The following is a 27,709-nucleotide window of genomic DNA, read 5'->3' on the forward strand; positions in this document are numbered from 1 at the left end:
GACTTGGCAGAATGGTTTTTAAGGAATGCATTAAGAGCTTAAAAGACGAACAGATGACAGAGTTTTGCTGAGGGTGAATTTCCTGTCTTTAATTCAAATTATAAATAGGTCCCCTTCCAGTACTTTTTTTGTAAGACTCATTAACATTTGTCAATAAGAGAGGGGGGCAAAAATGGCTCACTTAAACTGACATCACACAGGGTTGGCCCACATGCCAGAATTAAAAAAGGCACAGATTGGCCCCAGAAGTGGTCTAGAATAGCACAAAAATCTTTTTCAGCTACAGGAACATTCAGTCATACTGGTCTGCAATCTGCCCACGTTATGAACTACGTTTATCTGCCCAGGATCTTTTCCATCTTCACCTGCCTTGAAGAACGTCCATGAAAAGTCCCACATAACATGAAGGTTTTAGAACTGTTTTAAGTATATGGGCTTAGGTGATACCAGTCATTTTCATTTAGCCCAACCTGTGGTGGCTTCCCCATTGATGTAGGCAAAGCCAGGAAAGTGTTGCATGTGCTCATATTCAGAATTTCTGCGTGTAGTCAAGGGGGTGTACATGTCACTAGAATTTCCATATCTTGTGGAGTGCATGGATGGGCTCGTGTAGCAGGAGTTTGCGGCCGGGACCTCCGGCCAGCGAGGAGTCACTGGTGTGGGATGCAGCCTTGGAGTACTGCTCATCAAACAGGGCTCCATTCTTGATGTTGGGCTGTTGAAAGGGTACTACAATAAAGAAAAAAGAAAAACAAGTTAAAGAATTATCTACCACACACTTGATTTTAAAATAAGGGCTGGTGGTATCACAATTCCCTGTTTAACAAACCAAAATCATATGAATTAGCAGCCCTCCAACAACTAGGTAACATACTAAAGGTGGAATATCAGATAACTAGTGCCTGCAGTCAAACCAAAGTGTCAGGGAAAGTTGCAAAGCAGTCACTGCATTTAAGTATTGAATTAATCTATTGAAGAGCTAGGTACTGGCAGGCATATCTGTGAGCCGAAAAATAAATTGAATTAGTCTAATCTTTTTCTCACTGCTTTTACTTGGAAACTTGCTATTCAGTAAAAAACAGAGTATAAAATGTCCCAACTCCTGCTCACTCAACTGGGTTTTAAGGGAGGAGAGCAAACCTATCGTTTTTTACTGGAAAGGTGCCTTCCCTTTTAAATGTTCACAAGCCATCCTGCCAGTTTCTGCAGAAAAATAGTATAGTCTGGCCTCAGAGCAAGCAGCTAATTGGAGAACTTGTGAAAAGAGGCAGGCAGAAGAATCTCTCTATTCCCCAGCTGTTCACAGTGACAGTTGGAAACCAGAAATCAAAGTAGTTCAACAAGTGCCTCCCACTAAGGAGAAGATGTGCTGAGGATAGGATAGGCAGGAAAACACAGAACAGCTTTTGCCCTCTATAGCCACAGGCTGCCCAGCAACAGAAAGTAAACTGCTTATGAGTGCTTGCTTATAATGTATTTATCTTATTGCCTGTCTTACAGGAGCAGATCATCTGTGTGCTGTGCCTAAGAAATGGCTCCCTGTTTTTCCCTCCTATTATCCATCTGTATCACAGAAACGGTTAGGATCTCTGTTTCCCTTGACCAGCCATGTATCTTCAGAGCTTCTATATTTTACACCTTTATACCTTTTCTACAAAAAGTGTCATAATTTAAAATTTCCTAATCTTGGGTTGTTTGATATGTGGTATTTCCTTAACTAGCAAGCTGTCACCAAAGTAGGACTATCACCTCTTCTGATGCTTATAAACCTTGCAAGCTGCATGTGAAAACTTTATATGGCTGAGGACTGTAAAACCTCTTCCCCATGTTTTGGAGGGTCATGAAGAGAAGAGCTGCCATAGTTGTTCATAGGAGGGAAATGGCAGTGATTCCCCAAAGGTCTCATTACATTACTCCACTGCTGGATGGGGCTGGGGTTAATCAGTTGCATAAGCGGGTCCCCAAGGCAATTACAGCAATGTCTCCATGAGGAGTTTCTGCTGACTCCCTTCAGACCACAGCCAGGAAGGCAGCCCTGCCTTGGCAAACATATTCAAACAGTTCACAAGCCTCAGGCAGCTCAAAAGCCACACACTGGCCACTCCTAATTAGAGAGAAAGAGAAGACTATTTTTGACCAACATGCGGTAGTTAGTGATTTAGCATATTCTACCGTGTCCTGGGGAGACAGGCCAGTTAGCGGATGAGAGGGAAGACATCAGAGCCATACGATGCATTATTTAGCATATACTTCTCATCGCCACAGAAACTATGGATTTACCTGTGCAATCAGCTGCTGAAACAGGCTGGTAAATAGCAGCACCGTACTGGAACATCAACGCATCAACTGGTACTGCTAATACAGCTATCAGAATAAGCTGTATTGGCAACACTGGCAACGAGTCTATACAAGATCATCTGAATTTCCATCTTCACCTCAGAGAAAGGCTTTTCAGTAGGAAAATTCAGCAGAGCTTAGGCACTGACCGCAGAAAGCCTTATATTCCTTTGTAGAAGAATCAAGTTTTCAGGCTTGTTGGCTTTCCAGAAGCTTTTGCTGAAGATAAGAGCTGCCACTGCCCAGCAACAATGAAACTCAAGCTTTGAAGTTTTAAATGAGGTGATTTGAATTTAGGATCATGGTTCTCTCCTTTAACTCATTAATTAAAGACAGGGCACTCTGTCAAAAGACGACCAACCTGCAAGTATTCTAAGTAAACATAAGAGGTTCCAGAAAAAGGTGAACAATTTTCGTATTTTTAATGTTTGGGAGACTAGCTAATAGATTTAGGATGCTGCTTTCCTGCTCTGCACCGGCAATACACGAAAGTCATTTTCATGCTAGTGCCTGCTGACTGCCTTCGCCTGAACATCTTCATGAACAAAGCTGAATAATGAACCATAATGAATACAGAGGAAACAAGTTGTCTTGTGATTCGCTATAGCTTCAGAGTTGAATTCATCTCACCTAACTTTAGTTATCAAAAAGTCAGGCATTTAACAAAAGTAAGTAATCTGTGCTCTGTCTACAGCCACCGGAAGAATTTATCAAACCTTGAGATAAATATTTAAGACAGAAGATGAGCAGTCCTCAGAAGATGGCTCTTTTCTTCCTCCTGCTACATAATGTAATCCATTAGTTAGGTTGGCTCAAGTTAAATAAAAGTCCTTTTTCCATAGTTGTCAAATCCATAAGTTGTTTTTCCTGGCTGATCTCAAATGTCCCACTAATGACTGTGTGCAAAATGCTTTGAGATGGTAGGAGTCAGGACCAGGATGGATCATGGGAAAAAAAACCACACCACACAAACAATAAATTTTTAACTTTCTGTTTTCTGTATGTCACCTGTGGAGCTGCAAGATGTGGGCCAAGCTAGAAACATTCTTCTTTGTCTTCAGTAGTGCTTTACTGGATACCAATTATCACAGTCTTTGCCTTTATTACTCATTGATCTATACCTGAAGTCACTGTAGATTCTTGTATTAAAGAATATAGTTACCACAAGATTAATCTAGACTTTTGCCATAATACACCAATGATTATCTCTTGTCTTCTTCCCAAGGTGATAATTGATCTACTCTGTTGTTAACTATAACAGAATCCTTTGCCATCCTGACTCAGTGCAATTTTCCTTTGAGGTTGTGACTTATAACAGGGGAGAATTACTTGCTTTCATACCCCTTACAAATGCCAAGAGAAAGCCCTGGCTTCAGCCAGGATAATTTGCTACTTGATAATTTGTAAACTGCAAAACTTTCATCTATGAGCAAGAGGAACAAAATGAACTCTGGGAATATTGTGGTAGATCTCCTGGTTGTACAAGGCATTACGTGGAGAAGCCACATAATGTCTTTTATGTAGTTTGGACCTAAACCTGTGCTGTTGGGGGAATGAAACCTTGGCTCCTGGAATGAACTTCAGGATGCACTGAAAAGGAAGGATAATTCTCCTCCTATCTGCAGTCAAGAGGCCATGCTAAGGCTTACTAAGAGGACAGGGCTAATGGCTGTGCGCGAGGGGACAGGATACAGTGTGCTGCTTTTCCTTTTCATCAAGCACACCCGACGCAGCTGTGTTTATGAATGTGTCATGAATGTAAAAAGAATAATTGCTTGAAAATAACATGGACTCTAAATATCTAGTATTTTACAATAAATTCTGTTATGACTGAATGCAAGATGGAAAGTTTTGTAATGGTAGGTCAGCTAATCGCAAATGAGTCAGTGACTTCTTTTTCCCTACAGTGAAGAGACTATTGAAAGACAATATTTTTAAAGTACTCATTGGCCCCTGCCTGACTATTAACTCACCCAATGAAGCATCTATTCAGCCTTGTTGGAGTGTCCAAAGTATAGCCATCTGGGCGGATGCCTGCCCATGCTGCCTGAATCACCTTTCACACTCTACATCCGGTTTAATGAAGAGTGCTTAAGCATGCTGAACTCAAAACACTGGGGCCTAGTGATCTTTGCCAGATATAAAAGCGACGTTTGTTGGAGGGCTCTTGACAGGAAATTACCATTTTCTGGGTTAACTCACACTTGCTGCTACTGCTGCTGTTAGACCTAGACAAGAAGCCCTTTAAGTCTGGGAGACTTTGAGCAGATTATTGTTAAGTCCTTGCCCAAAAATGTAAAATTAATTAAATTTCTTTTAGTATTATTTTAGAAAATACAATGTTAAATATGTCCTCCCATGAAGTGAAGACTGAGTTCCTGTAGTGTGAGGATGGAGAATAATCTCTTTATTCTTATCCTCAACTCACTGACTGATTATGCATGGAGGTGAAAGGTGTCTCTGTCCAAACAGCAAAATATTTTCCTTATGAATGTGGCTCTGACTTCACATTGCATTAGCTCACACTTTTACAGAATCCTGTAAGTTAATGGTGTACGTTAGCCACTACTTTAGGACTTGCAAATAACTCATACCAGAAATTATAACAATTGTGAAGAACTGTCTATAAATTAACTTCATAAAAATATGCTTAAAATCTCAAAAAATGACATCATCAAAACTATTGATTGATTACATTTTTATAACCCTTAATTTGAATATTAGTCTGTCAAATAGGTTGGGTGAAACTTTCAAGTCAATCTAAGTGATTTTGGTACTTTTGGGAGTGGCATTTGGAGCTGTATGAAAATGTTATTTGTAATTATTTTAAAAGACGCTAAGACATCTGTTTCCTGTTGCATTCAGTACATAATTACTTCAATTACATTCTAACAATCTCAAGTCCATTATGAAGCCATACAGTTAGGAACAATGATTCTTGTTGCATGGGTGGGATTTGGACAGTATTTTTTTCTTTCTGTCATTACTAGCTGTTTGATGACAGAATGGTTATTGGGAAGGGTATATTATTCTTACTGCATTGATATAGTCATGAGCTTATACTGCGTATGTTCTGGAGAGACAAGAACTTTTCCCCTTTTTTTTGTGAAGTAGATGTGCCAGAACAATGTGAATGGACACTAGGGCAGGGGCTCCATCTGGGAGAGGATTTCTTTGGCTCCCCCACTGTAACAAAAACCAGTTACTACTTTCTTCCAGTACTGCCCCCATGTAAATCTTGCTGTAGAGGTGTATGAAGGGAGGACATGGTTGGGTAGAATTGTGGCATACAGCACTGCACAGAGAAACCAAGTGGTGCTGCAACTCATAGGGCATTTATGGGAAGTTATTTAAGCCCACTGCAGTCCTCAGAGCAGTTTAGGAGAGTCAAACACTGCTTAAAGCTCCTTTTAACTATGGCCCAAATACTGTACTGTGTGCCTCTGAGAGGTGCACACCCAGTCTACCGCATAACAGCAGATTGTACTACTGCAGCATTTTTCCAGACTGGTTTGTGCTGTCCAGATCATGGAAGTAAACTATGCTCTTCATAAACCCCGTCTGTCAACAACTAAACAGCAGTGCAAGGACTTGCTGATACAAATGTGCTCCTCCCAGTCCCAGAAGTTGATTAGTGCCTCTTGAGGACAAAGCCCCAGTTCAGGAAAAGCTGACCCTGGCTATGCTCCTAAGCGCACCAGGAGATAGCTTAAAAGCAGAAGGGGAAAAAAAAAAAAAAAAGCTTATCTTTAAGGTGTGAACTGCATCTCAAGGAACAAAAAGGGAAACACTGCTATGCCACTTCTATGGCTCTCTGTTAAGTACCTCCCCCTGAGATGGTTGCTCCATTTGGAGGTGGTTGCTCCATTTTGGAAGTGCAAAGGAAGAAAAGGTAAAGTAAGGCTGCATGCAGTGCAGGGTCTAGGAGTACTTCCAGATCTAAGTGGCTGATCTGGAAGCTTCTTCACTGAGTCCCTCCTGCCTACTCGGAGATCAGGTTTGCACAGAAAGGCTGGAGGGGAGCTGCAGTTCCAGCAGGTTCCCTGCTCAGCACAGTTGAGAGAATAGGATGTTCGCACGCTCCCCAGACTATGCCTGCCCTGCAGTGCACATGCAGTCCTTAGATAACTAACTCCTGTGGATAGAGCATCTGTCACAAGAGAAACTAAACAGATGATAACTCTGAAGTCTGGAAAAGAGATGACAGGAAGGAGGTGAGAGGAATGATGCAGCTCTATAATGTCTTGAATGGCGAGATTAGATAAATAGGGAATAAATATTCCCTATTCCTCATCACCCAAAAAACATAGGGCACCCAATGCAATTATGAGATAACAGACTTAAAATTAACAAGAGAATATATGTTTCATGCAACTCATCCCCAAGTCTGTAAGTACAAAAAAGCTAAAAGAACTAAAAAACTCAAAGACAGGGCAATGGAGAGCGGTTTGCTACCAAATACAACAGTCCAGTGGCTGCTTCCTACTCAGGATGTCCCTAGCTCAGCTCTTACCAAAGACAGTGTGGCTATGCTGGAGAAAGGACCACCCTCTACTTACCCTATTTTTAAGACTTTTCCTCCACACATTTGTTTCTGGCCATTGCTGGAGATAGAATCTGGATAAATGGACCTACAATATGATTCACTACAGCCATGCATTAGGGTACATACACATATATATCGTATGTTTGCCATTTTTTATACTGCATGTACAGTGATGCACATTCATATGATGTGCCTCTTTATATGTTACCAGATATATTAAAATATAAAAATATATACTGCTGCAGATTTCTCTAATTACCCTTCCTACTAAAAGTGTTATCCTTGTAATTTACAAAGAAAAATTACTGCAGCATGAATTACTTTGTGTTTAAGGAAGAGGTGGAATGATATGAATTGAAATATTTATGGATAGCCTGAAAGAGGATCAAACCTGTCCAGCCAGGGTGAAACTTGCAGACAAAAGCTGTGATCAAAAGCCAGTCAAACGTACATTGTGGAGGTGGATTAGGCAGTGACATTGTGAAGGGGTTACCTTTGAAGGGGGTACCTCTCTGCTAAACTCAACATAGGTTGATAAGAACGCTCAGAGGCTTTTAGACAGAGTTGTCTATTTTCTACCCTGGTATCTGGTACATAAAACTGCAGAGGCAGAGAACTGACGAAACATAGTATCAGTATAGATGTGTTTACGTACACACATTATGCAGTTCCCTTCTATATGATGATGGAGTAGAATTATAGGATTGTATGCACTTCTGCATTATGGCTTAAAGAATTAGGTAGTAACAAATCAATCTGTAGACTATTTATCTTTATTTGTGTGCCAGGCTCCTGGCCAGTAAGCCAAGTCAAGAAATGAGCAATCAGGCCTGGAGTTACAAGGAAGCAACTGTTCTGAGAACTATTCACAGATGCTGATGGAAGAAAAAAACCAACTCAGATTAAAACCAAGGTTTGAACAGACTGTCCCTGTCAACAAAAATACTCTTAGCCATCAGCGGGAATTAGTCAGCCTATACTGCCAGAAGGAGCCAGTTTCAGGCTTATGCTGGGTTAGTAGCTGCAGATATTACTTCAGCAGAACGTTTACTCCCCTATAAAGTTTTTTACAAGCCATCTCCTCAATTTTTTTGCGTTCTTGTCCATCTGAGAGCCACTGATCTTTATGAAACTATGAGCTACTTATCAAAATTTCTATTTAGCCTGAAGTCACAAGACACTTACCACATTCCTCTGTGAGCCAAGGTAAGCTCCAAGACTGTCTCAGAGATGGGAGATAACAATAACCTCAAGGGCTCTCACCAGTCTGTTACGGGACAGGGTGTGAGTGAGCATGCAGCTGTGACACATGGTGCTTCAGCAGTATTGGCCTTAGCAGCTACTGCTGTTTCATTTCCTCTAACACTAGGGGATTCAAATTATCCAGAAGCCTCTCGCTAACATGGACTTGCTACTGGTCAGGTGAGTTAGGCTTGGCTTGGGACCCCCACCGACACTTTTCAAGGGCTGTACCTAGTACAAGATCTACAGCTGTATGAGTTCTTCCCCAGCACATCCCCACTGTAAGGATTCCAATAACGAAACCACAGTAGATATCCTAAAATTAATACAATGCAACCATCATTGGATTGTCAGGTTGGGATCAACATGCTACACGTTGGCAAATACAATTTAAAGGGTCACTCATTTCCTTCCCTTTCCCTTTGCCAGCTGTTCAGTTCCCTACTTTCACCAAATAAAAGTTATTCCCTCCATCCCCTTTGCTCCAATTTCACTTTTTTTGTTGATGGTCTGTAAATTGTATCTGTGAAATGATCCATCTTGAAGTTCTACTAAACAAATGAACAAAAAATCAAGCACAACTCTCTGTTTTTCTTTAGGAACATTTCTCTGGCGTGGAAAATAGCCTCAAAATAACTGACCTGATAAAACTTGGACTATGTCATTCTCTTCCACAGAAAGAGGTTGGACATAGTGTTCCTCGAGACCAAAATAGTAATTTATAGCTGCAGCCTAAAACCCACCTCAATTACATATTGCCTGTTTTGGCTCAGACCCCTGTCTGGGACAAGGTCTCTCTCTGAATCCATGTTTGCAGAGGAGAACTTACCCCACACACAGATTTTTTTTTTCTTAGGAGTTAATCCCTAGACGCTATCCTAAAGAGCATGATAGAATATTAGCTAAAGTTGAGCCAGAGTTCTATATTTGGACTGAATGTAGATTATAACAAAGACTTCTTTTGAAGAGTTACGGTCAATGCCTCCTCTTCTCAACTGATTATATTACCACAGCCATACACATTGCATCTCCTCCGGTTTCAGTATAGTGGCAGCTGTTTATATGCAAATTTGGCTTCCTGTATTTTGATTTTGCAATGTCCTATTGCAATTCCTTGCACCATGTTCCCCTCAGAAAGTCCACTAGAAAAAGAGTAGAATCATAGAATCATAGTAGTTCCCCAATATCTTATTAGGGACATCTCATGAACTTTTTTGGTTAAAAGTAGCTAAGAAAGGACTTATCAGTGCAGGCATTTTACAGAATCTCACTTAGCTTTAAAAAGGATGTCAGCAAATTCCATATTAAACTGTTCAAGATTTTTAGATTATTTTTGAAAGTAAGGTTTCGGTTTGTAGCTCCTTTCAATACAGAATGAGCTCATTGATAGGATTTTGTTATCTGTGTCCTGCTGTGAGATTCCATCTCAGTTTACAAGCAGCATGAGGAGGAACATGCTAAATACAAGTTGAAATAATTTTGCTCTCAAGTGTGGTCATTAAAATGTAGGTGTTCTTCATGTATTTACAGGACAGTTCAAGGGCTAGCAAGAGAGGATGATCTGACATCTGCACTTGTAGAGACAGCCTACTACAGTATGCAAAATATTTGCATTATTTTAATGTGTGTTACTATTTACATATAACATGTTACCCAGGACATGAGTAAACTAAAAATGTGTTGGTCTGGATTTGCCTTATTTATTTCTTGCTTAAGTTGTGCTGTCTATGTCAGTGTGGCAGGCAGTTGTCAGAGGGTAGAAAGAAACTCTTTGTGCAGGTGATAACTTTTCTACACAGTAAAAGCCTAATTCTCTGTTTTACACACAGATTCATGGCCTTACAGACCATTTCAGAACCAGCACTTGTGGGGTTTCTGCAGTAAGGGATACGAGAGAGTAAAGAAAACTGGTGAGCCAATTTTAAGTCAAAAAGTGATGAATGGAAAAAATCTAGAAAAAATCTCGAGATAACAGGGTAAGGCCTGTACTGAAAAACCAATGAACACAAACCTATCACAGGACACTGTACTTAAACATTCACTCACTGTTCCTATTGAAGATACAGCAGCTGCAACAACCCTCAAACAAATCCTGACACCTCATGTAGTCTCATGGAGCAGGTGCTACACAAGTGGGTGAGAAGTTGTAGACTTGTTCTTTCCATAAGCTAGGGAGCCATTGCTGAGCTAGTCGAAATGAGCATATCAAGTTTGCATAGGACAATCTTCCCACTAGATCTCAAAAAGCTTTAAGGAGATCAATACCGTTATTCTTATCTTACAGCTAGGGAAAATGAAGCATAAAAAAGAAAAATGACTACTCTGAGATCACCTGGCAGACTGATGCCAAAGACCAGAATGAGATGCAGGTTTCGTGTGTTCTAGTCCAAAGCACTATCAAATTCACATCTTTGCATCTGGTATGAAACTGTTCCAGTCCAGTGACAATAGTTAAGCATGGTGGTGCCTAATATACTTGTGTAAATTTCCAGTAGATAAAGCATAAGAGGTACCATGTGGGTGGAATACCCCAATGCCATCTCCTCCTGCCTGTACCTGCCCTCTTCCAGCAGAGACCTCAGAGAGCAGCTTCCTACACTGGGGAAGCACCAGTTGCATGATGTACTAAAGCCCTCCTACGGTAGCACTACTTTTGAACTGTTGCCAGATATCATCTTCACACTTAATCTGTGCTGGTTCCTACTGGCTCAGTTTTGTGAACTGACATAGTCCTGAAATAGTTACTGACATCATTTCTCAGCATTATATTAGGAGGCTATAGCATACAGATTAAACAGAACCTCTTTGCAGTGGCGTCCTGAAGTTATTCAAACTATATGCAGAACTCACAATTTTGACAAATTCCTAAACGTACATATTCTCAAAAGCAGAGGCCCCAGAAGAATTCTCTGTGGCCTCTGCATCTTCTTTCGACTCTATGAAAACACTTTTATTTCTTGTTAGGAATCTCCTCCTGTTCCCAACACTTAAGAAACATACAATTAATTATATTCATTTTTGGTTTACCTACTCCTTAACACAGAAACACCTTCTATGATCCAGACTGCTGGATTTTAGAGTTAGTACTTTAAATTCACAATCTAAAGCTACTTCTGATAAAATAATCTCCACCAAAATGAAAAGATATCTGTGTAATATTAGAAAAGAAAAACCTTAGGGACCATCAATGACTAGAGCGATGACAGCTTATTGATTCAGACAGCTAATATTCTGATAAATTTACAAGCACAATTTTACTTAAAATGTTAGAGCAAGCATTGTCAAGTAATAAATTCAACTTACCTGTGAAGAGCTTCTGTGGTAAGCTGAGTAGTGAAGTGGTCCAGAAATAGCAGTATCGTGTGGTAAGGATGGATACTGACTCTGCATTGGATGGGGATGCTGGTTGCTATAGCTACCATAGTTGTAACTTCCTGTGTATCTAAAATCCATTTAAAAACACTATTTAGTATGCATAATAATTGTATTCCCACTAATAATTCCATAACTTTTATAGAACATACAGTTGCACTTTTTCGAATAGGAGAATGATATTTTAAATAACCTTTTAAAAAAAGATATTTCCCAGCTCAGTTGGGAAGCAGATGCCACTTAGTGAAATTATGTGTTCAGCACAACAACAAATAGAGAGACTCAGCACGTTTCTGTGACTAGTTTTAAATTGCAGACTCATTTGTGCACTTGCTAAGGAGGAGGTGTCTTCCCCTTTTATTATTATTTTATTGCCATGTTCCTAGTAAATTGCTATCCAGGCTGAGGAAGTATGGTAAGATTTTACTTAAAGAACTACACTGTGGAGTTCAGCTATCTCCTTGCACTGGGGTCAGATGTTCCTATTTTTGGGAGGGAGAGAGATGTATTAATTTGCATCTGAAGCATACAACGTACAGCTTTAGCACAGCTGACTCAAGAATAGAGTGGGATTTGCAGTTGGAGAACCCGCCTATTTTCTTTTTTTATCCCAACCCCTTGTCTAGGGACAGCCAGGGGTAAAGGAGGGAGCAGTTTCCTTAGCTATAAGAAACTGTAGGGTCAGTGTTTGTTGGCCACCATTATTTGGGCCATTCGCTAGCAGAAGATGCATGGACACTTTCTGCAACCTCCCCATCTTTGTGTAGCCATGCGAACATTTGATGCTAATTCAGCACAGAAGTTTAAAGGTTCTTAAAATAATGCTATTGAAATCATAGAATCATAGAACGGTTTGGGTTGGAAGGGACCTTAAAGACTATCTAGTTCCAACTCCCCTGCCATGGGCAGGGACACCTTCCACTAGATCAGGTTGCTTGAAGCCCCATCCAACCTGGCCTTGAACACTTCCAGGGACGGGGCATCCACAGCTTCTCTGGGTAACCTGTTCCAGTCTCTCGCCATCTTCACAGTAAAGAATTTCTTCCTAATATCTAATCTAAATCTACTTTCTTTCAGTTTAAAACTGTTACCCCTTGTCCTATCACTACAATCCCTGATAAAGAGTCCTTCCCCATCTTTCCTGTAGGCCCCCTTTAAGTACTGGAAGGCTGCTATAAGGTCTCCCCAAAGCCTTCTCTTCTCTAGGCTAAACAACCCAAACTCTCTCAGCCTGTCCTCACAGGGAAGGTGCTCCAGCCCCCTGATCATCTTTGTGGTCCTCCTCTGGACCTGCTCGATGAAACATAATTAAACACAAACCATGATAAACAAAGTAACCAATTAATTGTGTGAGAGAGAAGACAATTATTTGTACAGACTTATTCTTCTTCTGGAAAGTTCAATGTAACTTTTACACTGGGTATAGTTTAAACTTCTGTTATTCTTTTGATCATATGATGGTATTTTAGAGATACCATGTCATGTTTTATACCAGACAATCCAACAGATTCAAAATGAAAGCAGAGCACCTCTTCTAAAAATATTTTCAGGACATAAGGCTCTATGTCCATCTTCATTGTTCAACATTGAGCTCTCATTCTCATATTCACTTGTTCTTAGCTGTAAGTATGAGTGGTTTCCGTAATCTACCTCAGACAAGCTTCTGTTCACATAATACAACTTTGATAGTTTCTCTGTGGAGAGTGGGGGAGAGAGGAATGGCTATGTTATGGAGCTGTTGCACACTGTTTGTGGTGGGCAGACATCTTGTGTTTTAATTCCTTCAACACAATAGACTGGTGAGTAAGATCTGCCACAGACGTTTTTGGGAGTCTGCATAAGCCTGACATTCATGGTGCAGCCTTCTCTGCTTGAAGAAGATGCTTGCCTATCTAGTCCTCCTGTAATCCAGGGTCCCCTTGGACTCCCAAACGAAGCCAAGTCCTGTAAGGCAGTGTTTGCATTTCATGCTTTCTCTAGTCATTAAGGATGCTATGTCCTAGTCTGGAAGCTATTGATCTTGTCTCCTTCTTTCAAACACTCATCACTTTTTTGCTAAAATATAACACTTTAATTCACTTGAGCATGGAGTTATAAAGTTTCTTATCCTAATCTCTATTGTGTACTTTTGGTCCAGGAAGCTTCCTCTTTCTCTCTTGAACTTCAGGAGAGAGAGCACTGAGGACCTGAGGAGGAGATGACCATGCTCCTTCAAGGCTAGTATTCTCCTGCTTATCTGAAAATGCTTGGTTGAGGAACCCTACATCTCTCTAAGAAAAAAGTGTACCTGAAAAATCCAACAAAAATGTTTTCTGCCAAGTACCATGTCTTACAGTGACTTCTGAACCACATCTATAGCTATTGAGTAGTGAAGATAATACACAGATGGCATGTCTTTGGGGAAGTCCAGCTGGGAACTAGCAGTTGCTCTAGAGTCTAGCAGCCATGATTCAGAAGGAACGGTCAGTTGGTTGTAATGAAAAGTCCTGCATCTGGGATGGCATAACTCCTGCAGTGGTACAGGTTGGGGCCATTTGGAGAGAAAGCAACTTTGCTGAAAATTGTCTGGAAGTTCTGGTGGACTTAAAGTTGAACATGAGTCACAAGCATGTCCTTGCAACAAAGACAACCAGCTACATACTGGGCTGTATTAGCAGGAGTGTAGACAGCAGACCTGAAGAACTGATTATTCCTCTCTATTTGGCACTTGGGAGACCACATCTGGAGTATTGTGTCCTGTTTTCAGCTCTCCACTATCAAAAGGACATTGACATACTGGAGCAAGTCTAGCAGAGGGCCATCAAAACAGATAGGGAACTGAAGCACATGACTTACAGGAAGAGAACTGGGTTTGTCCAGCCTTAAGAAGAGACGCAAAGGGATGATCTACAACTATCTAACAGGAGGACGTGGAGCAGCTACAGCCAAACTTTTCTCAAAGGTACAGTGATAGGGCGAGAGGCAACAGACACAAGTTGGAACAAGGGAAATTCCAATTAGATAGAAGGATATTTTCTTCTATTAATACCACAGATCTTCCATTTACAGTCCTGAGACTCCACACCTGTGGAGAGTATCACTGTGGATTTAGAAGAAGATTTACTGGAGTGAGCTAGAGTAGATTACGAACCTTGTACTCTTCTCCAGTTTCACAAATCTACACTGGTATTGCTTGCTATAAGGCTTGTTTTAATAATGGGGAACAGATCATGTAGCCCTTTCTTCATTTCTGGTAACATGCATTTGGCCTTAATTTTTATTTTACAGGGAGTAGTTTTTATCATCGAACTTACATTTTATTTTCTATAACTGGCCGGAAGCACAAATAAAATATTTGTACAAATCAATCCAACAGTCTATATTTCAGTCTGTAACAGTCTGTATCTAAGTCTCTCTTGGGAGCTACTAGGCCTTTATGTTGTTCCAAGGCTTCAGTTCTTAAATGTCTTTACATTGTGGAATATTGTAGTATATAGTGCTCTGATCTTTTAGGTATTCTCTTTCTATCTCAAGGTGCTTTGGAACCTTTATATTTCACAGAGGATCATCTTTAGTGTGCAAGATTGGTAGGAACCCCAGCAGAACTGCTGTTAGGAAACTTTCAGGTGTGCTGGGTGGCTAAGAGTCTGCATTTGGTGGGAAATGCACCTACAGCAGGGGAATGGCTCGTGGCCTCCATACTGCTTACACTCTCTAGTGGGCCCTTTTGCATGGGAGTTAGGCTCAGTCTTTGGAGCTACAGCAGCTGCTTGCTCCATTTCTCTCTTCTCCAAAAACCTGGAAATCTTAGTGCAGACTTGGTCTTCTCTCTGTCTTTCTTTCCAGGGCAGCCACCTGTTTGAATCTTGCATACAAGGTCTCTTATTTTTTCTTTTTCCCTCTGAAGATATGGTTCTTTAGTGCTTTTAAACAAGCTCTGTCTTGCATCTTTGACTGTACCTTTCATAAGAACTATATAATGAGTCTTGTGCTTCAGAAGACCATGGGTGAGGTCACTGGATTTCCCTGCAGACTTTTCTTCAGGAACATGTCTCTATAGCCTGTCACATTAGACTCAAATCGTATAAAAACTGAAATACCAGTATGCTGATTTTGCTATAGATACAAAATAAGTAAAAATTGTAATGATTCAAAAGAATTTTAATAGTACTATATAGAGGGCAAATGAGATCAGGAAATCATTGTGATAGAAGCCATGTAAACACAGATTCACAGAGAGGCCCTATCCCTATAAGCTTACAAAGTCAATTCCAGAAAAGAAGGTAGAGGTCACTGAAATGTTTAGAAGCATCACCAAAATGTTTCTATCCATGTGTCACACATAAAATCAAATGGCAAAGAAGTCAGAGTATAGAAGTCTTTGCTGCCTTTCAGAAACATCAATTCACCCAGATAAAAAAAGTTTCCTCAAATCACCTACCAAAGGCAAGAGATTCCTTCAGTAACAATGACGTTTCATGTGTGCATACATGTATGTATTTATACATATATTCACTACCTTACTATGGTCTGTTCTAACTCTTGCATCTTGTTAGCTCCTGAGCCTCCCTGCTGCCCTGTTTCTACCTCCACCAGGTAGTCATATTGCTGGATAGGAGAGATGCTCCATATCTCCATATCCAGATTTCTGCAGGAAGGGCTTAGCAGTGGCATTCCAACACAAATCCAAACCTGTCCACATCCAAGAGAGAAGGAGATGCAGGGTTCAAATTAATCTGCTGTCACCCTGCCAAACAGTATACAATCTTCCACACTGGGAAAGCACTTCTGCAAGGGTAATAAGTATGTAATGAGATTGAGGAACTCAGTAAGTCTTTTGAACGTCTTGCTTCATGTCAGCATCTGGGCACTTGCTAATCTTGCTATGTGCCTGGCCCTTCTCCATTGATTATTTTGTGACTGTTTCTTTTTAGTTATGGATATCTATGAGTTATACACTTACTCCAATGAAGATGGCACAGAAGAAGTGTTGCTTGATGAAAAGAGCACCGAGAGACTTGGTCTGAGTTTCTGAAGTTTTCCAAGATCAAATAATGTTATATAAATTTCTACTGTAATTATTTTAATTGAGAGCCTTGAGCAAATTTTGGTGGTGGAGATGGGATGAGATTATGGTGAAAATGTGGCTATTTTTCCAAAATTTGGACATTTTTGACTTGCAGGTTTAACAGTAGTCATAGAATCATTGAGGTTGGAAGAGACCTCTGGAGGTTGTTTAACCTAACCTCCCTGCTCAAAGCGGGTCCACTAGAGCAGGCTGCCCAGGTTCATGTCTAGATGGGGTTTGAGTATCAGCAAGGATGGAGACCCCATAGCCTCTCTGGGCAACCTGTTCTGGTGTTTGATCACGCTTACAGTAAAACAAGTAGTTTGTTTGTTTGTTTATGTTTAAACATAATTTCTTGTATTTCAATTTGTGCCCATTACCTCTTGTCCTGTAACTGAATACCACTGAGAAGAATCTGTCTCCATCTTCCTTACATCCCCCACCAGATATTTATACACATTGATAAGACCCTCCCTGAGCCTTCTCCTCCTGAGTCTAAACAATCCCAGCTCTCTCGGCCTCTCTTTGTATGACAGGTGCTCCATTCCTGTAATCATGTAAGTGGCCCTTTTCTGGACTCACTCCAGTATGCTTGTGTCTGTCTTATACTAGGGAGCACAGAATTGGATCCAGTGCTCCAGATGTGGTTTCAGCGGTGCTGAGCAGAGGAGAAGGATCGCCTTTCTTGAGACGTGGTATAGTAGGATAGTTCTTTGGACACATCTAGCCTTTGGGATAGAACATGGCACAAGAAAACAGGAATCAGAGAAGAAATCTACTGAAGCTTTCTCTTTTATGAAATATTCTCCAGGCCTATTGTGTTTTTAAATAGAATTAAATGAGATTATAAAACTGAGACATAATATAATCATACAACAATAACAACAGCCAAAGAATAATAATACCAGCATCTTTGCAATACAGATTTACTACATCAAAAAACAGATTTCACTGCATTTCCAAAAAAACCCTAAGCATAAGTTCATCCAAAAATCACAAAAACCCCCCAAGACACTGGGAAGTGACTTACCCGTGTTCTTCTCTGTGGGGATAAACAGGTATCCGGTGTGTGACAGATGATGATGGTACATGTGGACTTCTCATGCAGGGCAGCTGTTGGGAATTTTCAGCAGGTGACCCAGCAGCTGTTGTCACAGTGTAGGTGAGTGACCACGTATAGGATTGCATAGCTCCTGCAGACAAACAGACATTAACAGAATACAGCTAACACGGGCTGTCATTCATAGAGGTGTTATGCTTTGAGATGGTTACAGGAAAGCAACCTAATAGGCACTGATAATGGAAACAGCATCAACCAAACTGAACAAAACAGTTATGTCTGAGGCATAAATAAAAATACGAATAGATCAGCTGGAATGTGCAAAGATCCAAAGGTAAGAGACATATCTGGAATAGCTCAGACTGTGAACTTTCAGTGTGGTATTGTAATTTGAGGCTATCATTTTTCAGAAAAACTGGGAGAGGCCTTGGAAATGGAGGAATACCAGTGCTAATATTTCTCAGGCATGATGCACCAAACCCTGAGGTCTCTCTCACATGGAGTGTGGCCTGGTTAGTTCTGAGGCTGATCAAGCCTGGAGTGAGGCAGGAAGTATAATCAGAACAATGAAGGATTAGAAAAAGATAGGTGTTATGCAAATAAATTTCTTGAACCCTTTTGCAGTTGGTATCTGTTCCACCCAACTAGGTACCAGCCTTTGTAGTGGCAACACAGTGGTAGATCTCCAAATTGTAACAAATATATAGACAGAAATAGCCTAGCCGTTTTCTCCCCTCAAATAACGTTTCTTTCTTCTCTCGAGGCGGCAGGGACTGGACTTAATTTATTTATTCATGTAGAGCATTTGTGGGAAGAGCAAAGCAAAGAAGTGGGTTTTCCATTTTGCTTGGAAGGTGCTGAGTTTTTTAATCATCCTGATCCCTTCCAGGCAGGAACTCCAGATTCATGAGCCAGCTGCTGAGAAACCTTTGTCCTTTGCACACACCCCTTTCACTCAGGAGGCTGACAGATCCATTGTTCCCGTATAACATAGCTCTCGCTGGAGGTCATGACCATACTGGCTGAGATTACCCTGCAAATGAGGACCAGAACACTGAATTTAACCCAATGTGAACACTAGTTTGGGGGTCTCTGGGCGCTCTTGACTCTTTTTCAGTAGCTAAAAGGAATTGCAGGAGGTGACTCGTTTTTTTCAGTGTGGATTCTAGGACTTCCTGTAGGATGAAAGGGCCTAATTCAGAGGGGGAAGTGATTGTATTACCTCTGTGTCCACTCCATGGCTTTGGGGAATGAAAAGCCTATCTATCTCAGATGTGCAAAATTTTCTTCAGGTGTGTGTGATTTTATTTGGCAAAATGAGACAAATAATTTTTTGAAATGGGAAACACTTTATTCTGGGTGTGAAAGAAGGCATTCTGAGCTTCACAAGCTAAGTCCAGCTTGAAATACTCCAACAGGGTGATTCAGTGCTCTTACAGTAGAGACATCCTTGGATGTGTTATGACCAAGGACCATTTGTGCTAGGCCTGTTTTCACATGCCTGCATTTTCTGTCACTTACTCTTGAATTTTCAGTCTTTCATGTCCTCCTATTGAAGAGGACCATTGAGATCCCTGAGACCAAAATGGAGGCATACACATTTGAGCTAGCACACCAGTGCTGCTGTGGCTATGAGCAGTCATGATTCCCTGAATTGAGGAAAAGTGTTTAAGGAAGCCCGCCTTCACTAGAAAATACGATTTATGTGGAAGGGACCAAAACTACTTATGCGGTCACCAAATAGGTTCATTTGAAAACAAGAGAAAAACTGTTTTGAAAATATCAACAACTAGTCTGCAGAATATTTTGGTGAAACATTTCAATTTCAAAAGGTCAACATATTTTCCTAGTGTTATTTTCCAAAAGAAAATTTGAAACTTTGTTTCAAAACAGGCCTAAATTCAAAAGGCAAAAACAAAGAGAAAAGAAAGAAAAGAAGGACAACAAAGATGGTGAAAAAACCCCAAATACTTATTTTTAGATAACATTACTGGCTTTTTTCCACTTTTTTTACTTTTTAAATTCACCATAATAAAAAAGTTTTACTTATTTTTTTTCCAAGAAAAAATTTGGCCATTTAGCCAAAAATCTCATGACCTTCCTAGCTCTAACAAGAAGCGGTAATAACAGGTCCAAAAGATCCTTTGCATTTTACCAAATATGGTTAATTTGACTGGCCCCAGCCATTGTGACAGCCTCCTTTTCTTTGTTTGAAAAATAGTAGGGATCTTATCTCAATCTGAGGAAAATGAGTCAGTCCAGGACAGCAAGTTGTTTCATATGCGCCCTGTGGGAAGTCGGACTCCTTGGATGAGAGGACTTGGCCACTCCTGGCATTCAAGTCTAACTGGCAGCTAGCTCAGTTCAGTTTTAAAATACATGTTTAGGGTGCAACATACTTTGTGCCTGTCCAGACAACACAGAAACAAATGCAGAGAATAGGTCTTGCGCTGGAAGAGTTGTGAATATCTTTGTTTAATTTTCCTAATCAAGAATTGTCCCCGGTACTACAGGATAGTACTTCACACAGCTGCTCTAGGAAATACTTTCTTTTGGACGTTATGGTTTATAAAAAAATGTATGTTGGGTTTTATTGTCAATTTACAGAGTAACAGAAAGCTGTTCAAATATTTTTGGGGGGATGTTCTTGGGAATCTACAGTTGCCTCACTTCTCTTTGCCTTTGTGGAAGGGATGCCATTATTTTCAGTGACCCAGTCACAAAGACAGGAAGGAAGGATAGAAGACGACAACAGATTTGCAGATGTGTGTATGTATATATCAGGTCAGCCAGGATACTGCCAACATTGTGGTGGGTGGAAAAGGGGGAATGAGATAAGTCTGAAAGTTTTTCATAGTTAGCTTTTTAATACCCGCCTATGTCCCAGCCGTATATGATAAATTTTCTCAGCTGGCTGCAGAACTGAACTCCAGGAGATGAAGTGTCTTTTAGATATGACTGAACCCAACTGAACTGCTTTCTGAAACGACCAAAAACAATAGTGATTGAGCAACATTTTGCTCTGCTTTGTGTTCTGAACATGCAGGGTTTGATTAAAATAGGGAAGTTCATTTATTATCACTCCTTTTTCTTTTCTCTTTTAACAAAAAATTTGATTTTTGAGGATACTAACCAAGACGCCCATCTGACCTGTAGGAGAGCCAAATATAAATGGAACTGCTATCAGTCCAACAATGGCCCTGTTGTCATTGGTGCCATCATGTACACCAGTGCAGAAAGACACAAAAGTTGCTTCATGATGCTGCATTTTGTATTTGCTTTATGCTGGCGTAAATGACCACCCAGGTACAAGCAAGACACTCACAGCACTGTGTATTATGTCTGATAGTAAGCAGTACTGTCAACCTCAAGCAATCAGAAATCTGGAGTCAGACCCCCATTCTGCCCCCACACAACAAAGAGATTATCTTAACTACCAGCTTTAGAAAAAACACAAACCCTTCCATTTGGAAGGGGAGAATTGCCTTTTGAAATTGGAACCTTTGGCTTTTACATGCTGCAGCTATGAGAATTAAACTCTGATTGTTGAACAAGAGCTGATATTCTCATATATTCATATGAGTCCAGGAGCTGAAGCTTTAGGAAAAAACCAGAAATTTGTTGTACTCACACACACAAATATGAGAGGTGGTAGCTCTGTGCAAGTATCTCCTATGCCAGATTCCCAGAACTTTAATACCTAGCCTAGACTTGGAAGAACAGTGACCTGAAATGACCATTGCTGACCTGAAGAATTATTTCACACATACATTTCTTGAAACTAAACAGTAAACTGCATAGATTAGTTTACTAACATATTAGGAACTACTTACAATTCAGAGTTCATTTTGGGTTGTCTAAAAGCCATTGCATTGGCAAATGAGTAATCACAGCTTTAAGAGGGGCTTTAAGAGAGAATAGCATAGTCAGCCATATAGCTATCACTTTTATTACAATATTGTTGCAGTTTGAACAATCATTAATCTGGCCTTTGTGATTTAGAAAGGATGGAGACTAATTATCCTTTTAAATGTCTAGTAACTTAACAAAAAGTTTTAAATAAAAAGTTAGCTGAGACATGCCAGATGTTCTACCACAGAATGCTATATATAGGATTTACCTTTCTTTTGCTTGGTATCATGTAACTGCAATGGTTTAGTTTGCTGGTTTTGTACTGACCACTGACTGAAGGCAAAAAGGTTAAAATACAAGTTTAATAGTTAACTTTTATTGCTAATGCCACAAGCAAGGAAGAGTTAATGATGCCTTAAATTGGGGAACTGAGAGCTAGTGGTAACCAGTGGAACTAGTTCTCAAGATTTGCAAAGCATTTGCAGGGTTTTACATCTATCTCATAAAAGACATGTAAGAAAATCAATAGACTGTACTTTAAATATATCTCTCTGAAACAGAGGTTCCTATTCCGAAATATTCTATACATTAATGCCACAAATCTGTATATGGAATAGTTTGATTATATGTAATACATCTTCAGCACTCCTATTTTAAAGTATAGCAATTTCCTATAGCTGAAACATGGTTGTTATTTTGTATTACTTTATGTGAATGAACACTGCGTTCCATGGTGTAATGGATAGCAAACTAAAAAGGTGATCAGTTCATCTGCATGATGAACATGGGAAATGGAGGTATTACTAATTGCCCAAATTAAGACCAGGAAATAGCCACAAACTTGTATTTAATCTTAACCAGGCCACTACTTGCATTGACAAATTTGGCTTGTGCTAGGCAAAAATAATTTACACACTTGTAAAAGTGAGACTGCACCGGACCATAATAATAAAATCCAATTCAACTAAACAAAAGTTTTTATAACAACCTAAAAATGAAAAGCTGGAAAAAACAGAGAACTAAAATAATCAGAAATAGCTTTCTTGCCTAAGAAGTCCTGTTATGGGAACAACTACGTCAAGTTCTACTGCCTGTACTGTGCGAGTAGGTCCTTCAGCCATTGTTCCCAAATGATCCTGTTTCTGGCTTGAGACTTCAAACTAGCAGACCTTGGCCTTACCAGGACATAAAAAATTAGAGAGAGTGAGAGAATAAAATATAATAAAATAATATAATAAAATAATTATTTTATTATATTATTTAGAGAGAATATAATAAAATAATAAACAACATTAAAACAAAAAGCAATTGCATTTGTAATGTTTGTCTGAGTCCATCGCCTTGCATTACTAGTGGGATTCAGGAGGGATATGTAAGATACACGCAGTTCCCAGGCCTGCCCAGATCTGTGCCTAAGTCAAGTACCTAAGTCAAGTAAGCTGAAGGTGGAAGCCCAGATAGCTGACAAATAGGCTATTATATAAAAATGGCATAAACTTTGGGTTAATAGTTATGATAGTCACATGGAGTTACAGTCTCTGCAGCCTAAACACAAGTCCCTCAAATCTCCATTCCTGTCAATGCCACTGGAGAGCCCACAGTTCCCTGCTTTTCAGTCTTTTACATCTGAGTACAGTTCTGCATCATACTATGTTCTGGTTATAACATCACAATGATCCCATTGGGCCACAACATCTACAGAGCAAGTTACCCGCAAAATCAACGCTTCCAGACTCAAACATACGCACCACCTCCAGCGTTGCCTGATCCAAAGCAGTGTGCTCACCTGCCATGTCTAGGAATCATGTGTCTCTTGGATAACTGTTCTGGGGGTAACGCCATCCTATTTCCCTCTTAAATATGGCATAGTTTCCAACAGTGAGAAAACCTTACATTTCAATGTAGGGACAACTGTTCTTAAATCTCTTTCCACCACAACTATGCATTGTGCTTCCCTGTGGCGCCTTTGAAAACATGAAAAACATTTGTCAGAAAGATTTATTAGTCCTTTAGCCACTGCCAAATTCTCCAGTGTGGTAAATCATCACTTTCTGACATTCTTTCAAGAAGGTTTTGTAACTTTTCTAGTACGTCACAAAAGTGATCGTTTCCACATTCTGATTATACACCCATTTCACTGAGAAGCAGCAAAGCTGGAACTTCTGAAAGTCATTCACATTTCTGCCTTTTTTTCCCATGAGTTAAGAAAACACTGTCTTTTGATCATACAGACAGGACTGTCCTGCCCACATCCAAAAGGTAATGAGCGAGTTTTACATTAGAGAACAGAGGATGGTTGCCCATTTATGGAGAACAAACAAGAAGCCAGTTTTGTGCTTCTTGTTTTCTGACAATCCTGCCCACAAATTGAATACCTTTAAGCACAGATTTTTTTAATCTGTGGGTCCACCAGAATACAACTACCTCATGAGCTGCCATAACAGAGTATGCAACTGAAAATAGGCTTCAGACATGTAATTCCTAGTCTCTAATGTTGAAAGATGAAAGTTATCAACGATGTGTAAAACATTCCCAAGAGAAACTTGCGCAGCTATTTAAATATATTTGGATCTTGAATATGTTGAAAGATATCCAATTCCCATTTTACCCACTAGGAATTCCTGAACCACCAGTGGTTCAGGATTTGGAAAACCTCACTAAACCTCAAAATATCTGGCACATTTCCTTGAAGTATATAAAATTTTTCAGAGACACTGATTGCCCTTAAAGTCATTGAAGATGTTCAGAAGTGCTATATTCATAAATAATTCTTTTGGGGCATTGCTAGAAATATGGAAAATTGGACTGATTTTTAAAACCATTTAGAAATAAAGTGACAGGTCTGCTCTTCTGAAGGCCTCAGCTACTGAACAGATTCTGATATGCTGAGGTCTGGGATCTCCTGTTAGGCCTTTGGACTCCAAACATCAGATCTTTTTCCTGTTAGATTGCGTATCATGTTTGGATACAGTGAGAAGGCTTAACTTTAAACAGATTTCTGTTTGGGAAGGCTTCTCATCTCTTGGAAGCTGGAACATCATGTTCTCAGGCTCAATTTCAGGTGACCAAGTGCAAAAGCCATCTTCAAGCAGATCCAGCTACCATAAGCCTACCTACCTGTTGTAGTTGCTATGACACCATACTCTGGGGACTGATTGCTGACAGGCGAGGGGGCAGAGGGCACTTCCACTGAGGTGGCAGATTTAGCTGGGGAGAACGGCACCGGGGAGGGAGTTGGAGGAGCTGGTTCACTCAGAATAATTTCTTCTCGTATTTCTGCTGCAGAATGAGAAAAGAAAATCATCAAACATAGTTAAAGGTAGAGTCAGGGAACACTGAGAAACTAAAAAAATTAATGCAGTCAGTTAAGTTCTGTAGGCTGTATTTCAAGAAATGCATAGCAGGAATCACAAATCTTTGAAAGAGTACTTCTGTAACATTCAGCATTACAACCTTCAGTGTACCTTCATAAGACCTCTTAAAGGAGAGTGCTATTTTTCCTGTTGTATAGATAGGAAACTCATGCACAGACAGCTTAAGGTTTATATTCCTCTAATATACTGTTAAATATGTAAAATTAGGAGTCCAGTCTGAGTCAGGCACTCCTACTCCTTCTAGAAACATTGGAAAGAAACAGGAGTCTCCAGGGGATTCCAGTGGCTTTTGGTTATGACCTCTCTTCATTGACTAAAGAGGATGACACTCTTGATAGTTCTAGCTGCTAAAGCTATGTGGAAAGTACACAAGGATAAGCAACTTTTTTTGTCAAAAAAACAAGAGGCTATGGCCAGGCAACGAATTAAATCCAGGTCTTTCAACACATAGAAGGTATTACCCTAATCACTGAAATGTTCTTTTTCCCATAAATCTACAAGGTGACAAATTAAGCCACAGCTAAAATGAAGACTGGAACTTTCCAAAGGTGACAGAGGGGTTTTAACTTGCCAAAATTAATGGGAGATGCAAGGAAGGTAGAACACTGATGATCCCTCATTACAAGGAGCTGCCCTGAGCAGAGACACTAAAGGCAATCTCTGTTCGCTTCTGTTCTCGTGAGTCAGTGCAGAGTGAGTGGAGCAGGACCCAGAATCTGCTTCAGTACAGGCACTTAGAACATAAGCGTACCAGAAACGATAGCTTTGGTTTTTGTCTTTGCTCATTTCTCCCATCTCTCCCTCTTATTTAAACTGGTAAAATCCATTAATATCAGTGAATTTATTTAGTGTTAAACCAGGGTGAGAGAGAGAGAATCAAGACTGGGTTCACTGAAATACAATGGTGGCTTAGACAGACTAACTGAGGTAAAAGGCTCAGTACAAAAATCTCTTACTGAAACACCAAGTGTGTGCTTAGGAATGGGGTTCAGACACCCAGAATTACATCATGAACCAAGCAGGCCTCTTTCAGAATGTACACCCCCCCCTCCCCCCATCCCCAGAAATTACTTATTTCAAATCATGACGGAACTGAAAAACACTTTGCTCCTAGATGAGCCTCACTGGGTTAATGAGGGTAAAGAAATGTCCTAACATAGAAAATAGTGAATCCAGTGGAAAAAAACCCAACAAAAGATCAATAAAAGAACAAACTCACCTGTGCTTCCTTCTCCTTTCATTGCCCTCATCAGCTCATTAGCTCTCTCCTGACAATGGAGTGATTCTAGCAGGTACAATACGTAGTCATCGAACATCAAGTGAATAAGGTGAAAAGACCCTGGTAATAAAGTGAACAAACAAAAAAGCCATTGACTGTCTCAATACACTCATTAAACCAATGATTACGGTATTCAACACAAACAGTACTGAGTAGGACTGCTTCCATATACTACTATCACTGAAGTATCTCTGTACTCAAGGTAAGAGAGGTCACAGTAAAACTGGGGACTAGCAAACTCTGTTCAGTCCTGGATTTATACAGGCTTATACAACCAATTATTGAGGTTTAGGGTGCAAGGAGGCTGCCTAGCTGACAGCTGGGACTTGATGGAGTTTTCTTGCTCTACATTAGCATTGAACCATTTAGACAATTACACTACAGTGGGATTGTTTCCTTTTCTCTAAAGGACCAGATACAAGTTTCTGTCAGAAGTAGAATCCTGAATTGGCTGCCTTAGTGACACATCCTGGTATGAATTTTGTGAATTGCCTGTGTCATTGGACAAAGAAATGAGAGACTAAGCAATAGGAAGGTAGAAACAATCTTCCAAATCTCCTGATGGTATACCCCAGTACATCCTGGAGTGGATGAGACATACATTAACTGCCAAATATAGAGGCATTAGCAGCGATTGTGGATGTCTTTAAATGGAAAGACTTGTGCCAAAGCTTTACTCTGTCATACTTCTACTACATTATCTTTTCCTAGTTACCAGTTTGAATCATGTCAGCAGCATAACATTTGGCTTGTTTCTGTGCTTACCTCTGAAGATGCCATAGATGCTATCTCTTAACTGCCATGACAGGAATGTGAAAAACTTAAGGGCTAAAGGACTAAAGGACTTAAGGGAAGAGTATGGACAAAAGAAAATGCAGGGATGGAGTCAAAAAACACTTTGAAAATTAATAGTAAAATGAGTTTATATGGATAGCTATCTGCCACAAATCCTCAAGTAAGATTTGAGTACAGATGGAGAACTTGCTGGTGTTGTTAGGAGGAAGGACTGGGTGGTGCTATGGACTAGAGTAATGGAAATGAAATTTAATAGCACGCTGTAAGAAGTTCTGCCCTCAGAGATTTATATCATCCTCTGATTTATATACTTCCTCTGTAGAAACAGAAGTATTAAAACTATTGCACAAGGCACTGGTGAAACCTCACTTAGAATATTGCATATAACTCCAGTCACGCATGTTCAAGAAAAATTAGTACAAGTTGAAACTGGTATGGAGAAGATTACCAGGAGGATGCGGGGAATGGATAATAGATTTTAAATGACTAAAAATGCACGGCTGGCTTCATTTTGCAGGAAGGAAGTGAGTTGCTTCCCATAATTTATAAAGAAGGATACATGTCAGGGATGGTGAAGAAATGTTTGCCCTAGAGCACACATAGCCACAAAAATAGATGTGTAAGAAGAGATGATAGATGCATTTCAGGGGAAAATTAGAGAAGCAAAGCATCAGAGCTGAGACATTGTGTAGTGTCCTCCTAAAAGGAATAACATTCATCTGCAGGGGAAGACTGACAAGTATCAAGATAGAGTTTGGTCAGTTTATGCAATAGACTCCATGACACAGGGTATCTGTAATAGCTC

At 40.1% G+C, this 27,709-nt stretch overlaps 1 protein-coding gene across 1 annotated transcript in view; it reads right to left on the reverse strand.

The window, feature by feature from the left end:
* Positions 1-456: 456 nt before the first annotated feature.
* Positions 457-27,709, reverse strand: part of RFX4 (regulatory factor X4) — a 98,387-nt gene continuing 71,134 nt past the window's right edge. Inside the window, exons 14-18 of the mRNA XM_075521802.1 lie at positions 26,050-26,169; positions 24,574-24,735; positions 17,575-17,737; positions 11,429-11,567; positions 457-729 (exon numbers count right to left, since the gene is read on the reverse strand). Of these exons, the coding sequence (XP_075377917.1) occupies positions 457-729; positions 11,429-11,567; positions 17,575-17,737; positions 24,574-24,735; positions 26,050-26,169 (857 nt within the window). The remainder of the gene's footprint in view (positions 730-11,428; positions 11,568-17,574; positions 17,738-24,573; positions 24,736-26,049; positions 26,170-27,709) is intronic.

Source organism: Mycteria americana, chromosome 1 (assembly GCF_035582795.1).
Source record: "Mycteria americana isolate JAX WOST 10 ecotype Jacksonville Zoo and Gardens chromosome 1, USCA_MyAme_1.0, whole genome shotgun sequence".
Taxonomy (NCBI): domain Eukaryota; kingdom Metazoa; phylum Chordata; class Aves; order Ciconiiformes; family Ciconiidae; genus Mycteria; species Mycteria americana.